The sequence below is a fragment of the Camelina sativa genome, chromosome 15, assembly GCF_000633955.1.
Source record: "Camelina sativa cultivar DH55 chromosome 15, Cs, whole genome shotgun sequence".
NCBI lineage: Eukaryota > Viridiplantae > Streptophyta > Magnoliopsida > Brassicales > Brassicaceae > Camelina > Camelina sativa.
In genome coordinates this window covers 9539119-9542341 of record NC_025699.1, presented here as the reverse complement: position 1 = coordinate 9542341, position 3223 = coordinate 9539119, and the positions used below count along the sequence as shown (strand labels likewise).

Genomic DNA, 3223 nt, shown 5'->3' with positions numbered 1-3223 from the left:
ATAATCTTGATTCTATGAATTTTCAGGAGGAATGGGTTGTATGTAGGGTATTCGAAAAGAGCACGGCAACGAAGAAAGCACAAGAACAACAACCTCAATCTTCACAACCATCTTTTGGATCTCCATGCGATGCGAATTCATCAATGGCAAATGAATTTGAAGATATCGAGATTCCGAATTTGAATTCAAACTCATCAACCATCGATTACAATAATCATATCCATCAATATTCGCAACGCAATGTTTATTCAGAAGACAATACTACAAGCACGGCTGGTCTCAACATGAACATCAACATGGCTAGTACGAATCTTCCTTCTTGGACAACAAGTCTACTTGGTCCGCCTTTATCTCCAATCAACTCTTTGTTGCTCAAGGCTTTCCAAATTAGGAACACTTATGGTTTCCCAAAAGAGATGATTCCCAATTTCAATCCGTCTACGCTTCAACAACAAGGAGCCTCCAATATTATGCAAAATGGTTCAAGTTCGGCTCACGTGCAACCACAACCGGAGGAAGCGTTTAATATGGACTCCATATGGTAAAGGGGATTCAAATCACGTATATTAAATTTGAAATTCCCTACTCGTTCTTCTATTGAACTCTCCATCAATTTTATCAATTGTACTATTTACACACACAAAGATCATTTATGGGATCAAGTAAATTAGTTAGTGTATCTTTTATGTGAAAGTTAGGGAAAAGCTTCTTAACATTTACACCCAAGAAAAAAAGAAAAAAAAAAGTAGGGAAAAGTCTTCCCATGCATGTCTCTATACGTCATTTTATGTTTATAGCTAAAAGGGGACAAAGAAACGTCTTATAACCTTTGTAATTTTTATTTTATTTTATGTATAAATGCTTGTACATTGGCCGTCCGAGCCAGTAAATTAAGAACAGATCGCAAAGGGAGACCAAAAAAATCCAAATGAATATCATCAGCTCTCATCGATTTGGATATTTTTGAGTTGCATTTGGTTTAACATAGAGCACTAATGCATGGGTTGGTTGATGCTGAGTAGTCGATTTGAAACTTTGCTTTCTCAGTTTACGGCTATGATGAGTATATTACATGCCAACTTCTGCACATTGATGTAATGTCATATTTTGGATCTTAGCCAAACTTTAAAGTGTACGACTAAGTATGCAATTGTAGGATCATGCAACTGCTAGACCGAGCGGCCAGAGCAACAATTCTCGGTTGACTAATGGTTTTCCAGTATGCAAATGTTCTTCAGACCACTAAGGCAGTACAGAACTACTAGTCGAGAGACGACTTAAGACATGGGCACTACCTTCCTGATATACATTTGATTAAATTACAATAGTTTTTTTGATATAATGATGATACACTGGCAAAACTTAAAATGTATTTGAAACAAAAACTGTATATAGATGCTACTTTTTTCCCCACGGCCTAGGCTGAAAGACTGACAGGTTCTGCTTTTTGAACTCCGAAGATTTTGTGATCTCTGCAACAAGAGACTTTACCTTATACACGTCGACAATGAATCGGCACTTGTTTTTTTTCTTTTCCAGTCAGTGTAAAGAACCATTTCTGTGATATCTCATCGTCAGCTTCAACCTCCTGAGATAGGACAACGCATGTGTCAAAACACTTTCAGCTTAGCGAGATGAATTATCAGCTTCTTCAATACTAGAAATAGCAGATTCGCCGTCACTTTCATCCCAATCACTCTCATTATCCTCCACATCATCTTTCTCATCCTCGTCATCATCATCATCATCTTCATCGTTCTCCCATTCTGATTCATTGTATGACGGGTTCTTTGCGGTCTACAAAAAGCAGCAGGTAGGTGAATCAGAGCAGAACACGAAAGCAAAGGGAGCTTAATAGTGTCAGAAGATTAACATTATATATTGAATATTAAACATTGAAAAAAACCACTTACAAGTTCGCTTTGCATTTGCTCTATTGTTCTCTCCAGTTCAGAGATATGCTGACTAAGGGCCTGCAATAATTGCCAAAGAGAAGTTTAGTAAGTAACTAGTGAATATAAATACAATTTGTGTAGAAAATTTCAGGAATTTCCCACCTCATGGCGTTGCATTGCGATGGATCGTTTCAATGCTTTTGCTTTTGTCAGAAGATTTCTTGGTCTCAAGCTAATGGGTCTCCTGTAATTCTTCCCACGGTAATAGATAAGAGCAAATCCTTTAGGAACCTTTTCTATTGCCACAAGAACTCCACCGCTCTCGTATTCCAGTAACCGAGCCGTGTCCTCAACAAATGCAAGGACCTTCTGTTTTGATATAAGCTTCACCAATTCTCTGTGCTTCCAGTGCAGATGCATATTCTCGATGACTCCATCGAAAACACCACGGATACCTGTTAGGTCCACGTTAAAGAAACAGTTAATTCATATAACAAGACGACAGATGTTCCATTTTATTACAACCTCTTAATTACTGCACACATACAGGATACATCAACAATGCTTAAGAGAGCAGGACTCACCTAAGGGTAAGTATGCCTTCATTTTCAACCCCACTTTTCGGAACATAGCTCTTTCTTCCTCGGAGATGACCTCTTGATCATAATCAGGTCCATTTGGAATCATAGAGGCTTCTATTTTGGACAACAGTTTCTCTGCTCGTTGAAATTTCGATTGGGCCTGTTACAAACCAAGGGAGAAGTTAGATACACAAATGGCAACTAACTATCACAGTTGCCACCCGACATCCACAATAGACCTCAAGTTACAAATTAGCAACCAGAGATAAAATAGTCTACTTACAAGGTTTAGTTTGTGCTGGATTCTCTTAACAACTCTCGTATTTGCCACCCTTGAAGCCTCTTCAATCATCTTTTCTCGATGGTCTGGAGTTACTTCTTTCCCCCATCGGGCTTGAGCCTCATAAAACTCGGCCAGAGTGCCAGCTTCTGCTGGTACTTTGTCACCAACAGGCTGAACAGCCTCAATGTCGCGAGTTCTTACCCTCTCTTCGACATCTTGAATCTCTTCTGTTAATTCTTGTCTTTCTGCCAAAACTATGTCACCAACAGGCTGAATAGCCTCAATGTCGCGAGTTCTTACCCTCTCTTCGACATCTTGAATCTCTTTAGTTAATTCTTGTCTTTCTGCCAAAGTAGCTGCAACACTTGAAGGAAGGAAGTCTTTCCCACGGTATATTACAATGTAATACTTATTTCTGAGCAGCAAGACACCTCCTGTCAATGCCTATAGTAACAAGACAAGAG

The 3223-nt window shown here is 39.0% G+C and overlaps 2 protein-coding genes across 5 annotated transcripts in view; one reads left to right on the top strand and one right to left on the bottom strand.

The window, feature by feature from the left end:
• Positions 1 to 545, top strand: part of LOC104746211 (NAC domain-containing protein 72-like) — a 5409-nt gene extending 4864 nt beyond the window's left edge. The window contains exon 4 of the mRNA XM_019236697.1: positions 27 to 545. Within this exon, the coding sequence (XP_019092242.1) occupies positions 27 to 545 (519 nt within the window). The remainder of the gene's footprint in view (positions 1 to 26) is intronic.
• LOC104746210 (CRM-domain containing factor CFM3, chloroplastic/mitochondrial-like) overlaps positions 1278 to 3223 on the bottom strand; it is a 4830-nt gene continuing 2884 nt past the window's right edge. For 2 of the 4 annotated variants that reach the window (XM_010467633.2, XM_010467634.2), the window contains 5 exons: positions 2760 to 3038; positions 2480 to 2636; positions 2058 to 2350; positions 1914 to 1973; positions 1278 to 1797 (listed from right to left, as the gene is read on the bottom strand). In XM_010467633.2, the coding sequence (XP_010465935.1) occupies positions 1627 to 1797; positions 1914 to 1973; positions 2058 to 2350; positions 2480 to 2636; positions 2760 to 3038 (960 nt within the window). In that variant the 3' untranslated portion in view covers positions 1278 to 1626. The remainder of the gene's footprint in view (positions 1798 to 1913; positions 1974 to 2057; positions 2351 to 2479; positions 2637 to 2759; positions 3039 to 3223) is intronic. The other 2 variants (XM_010467635.2, XM_010467636.1) reach the window with 1 other exon arrangement.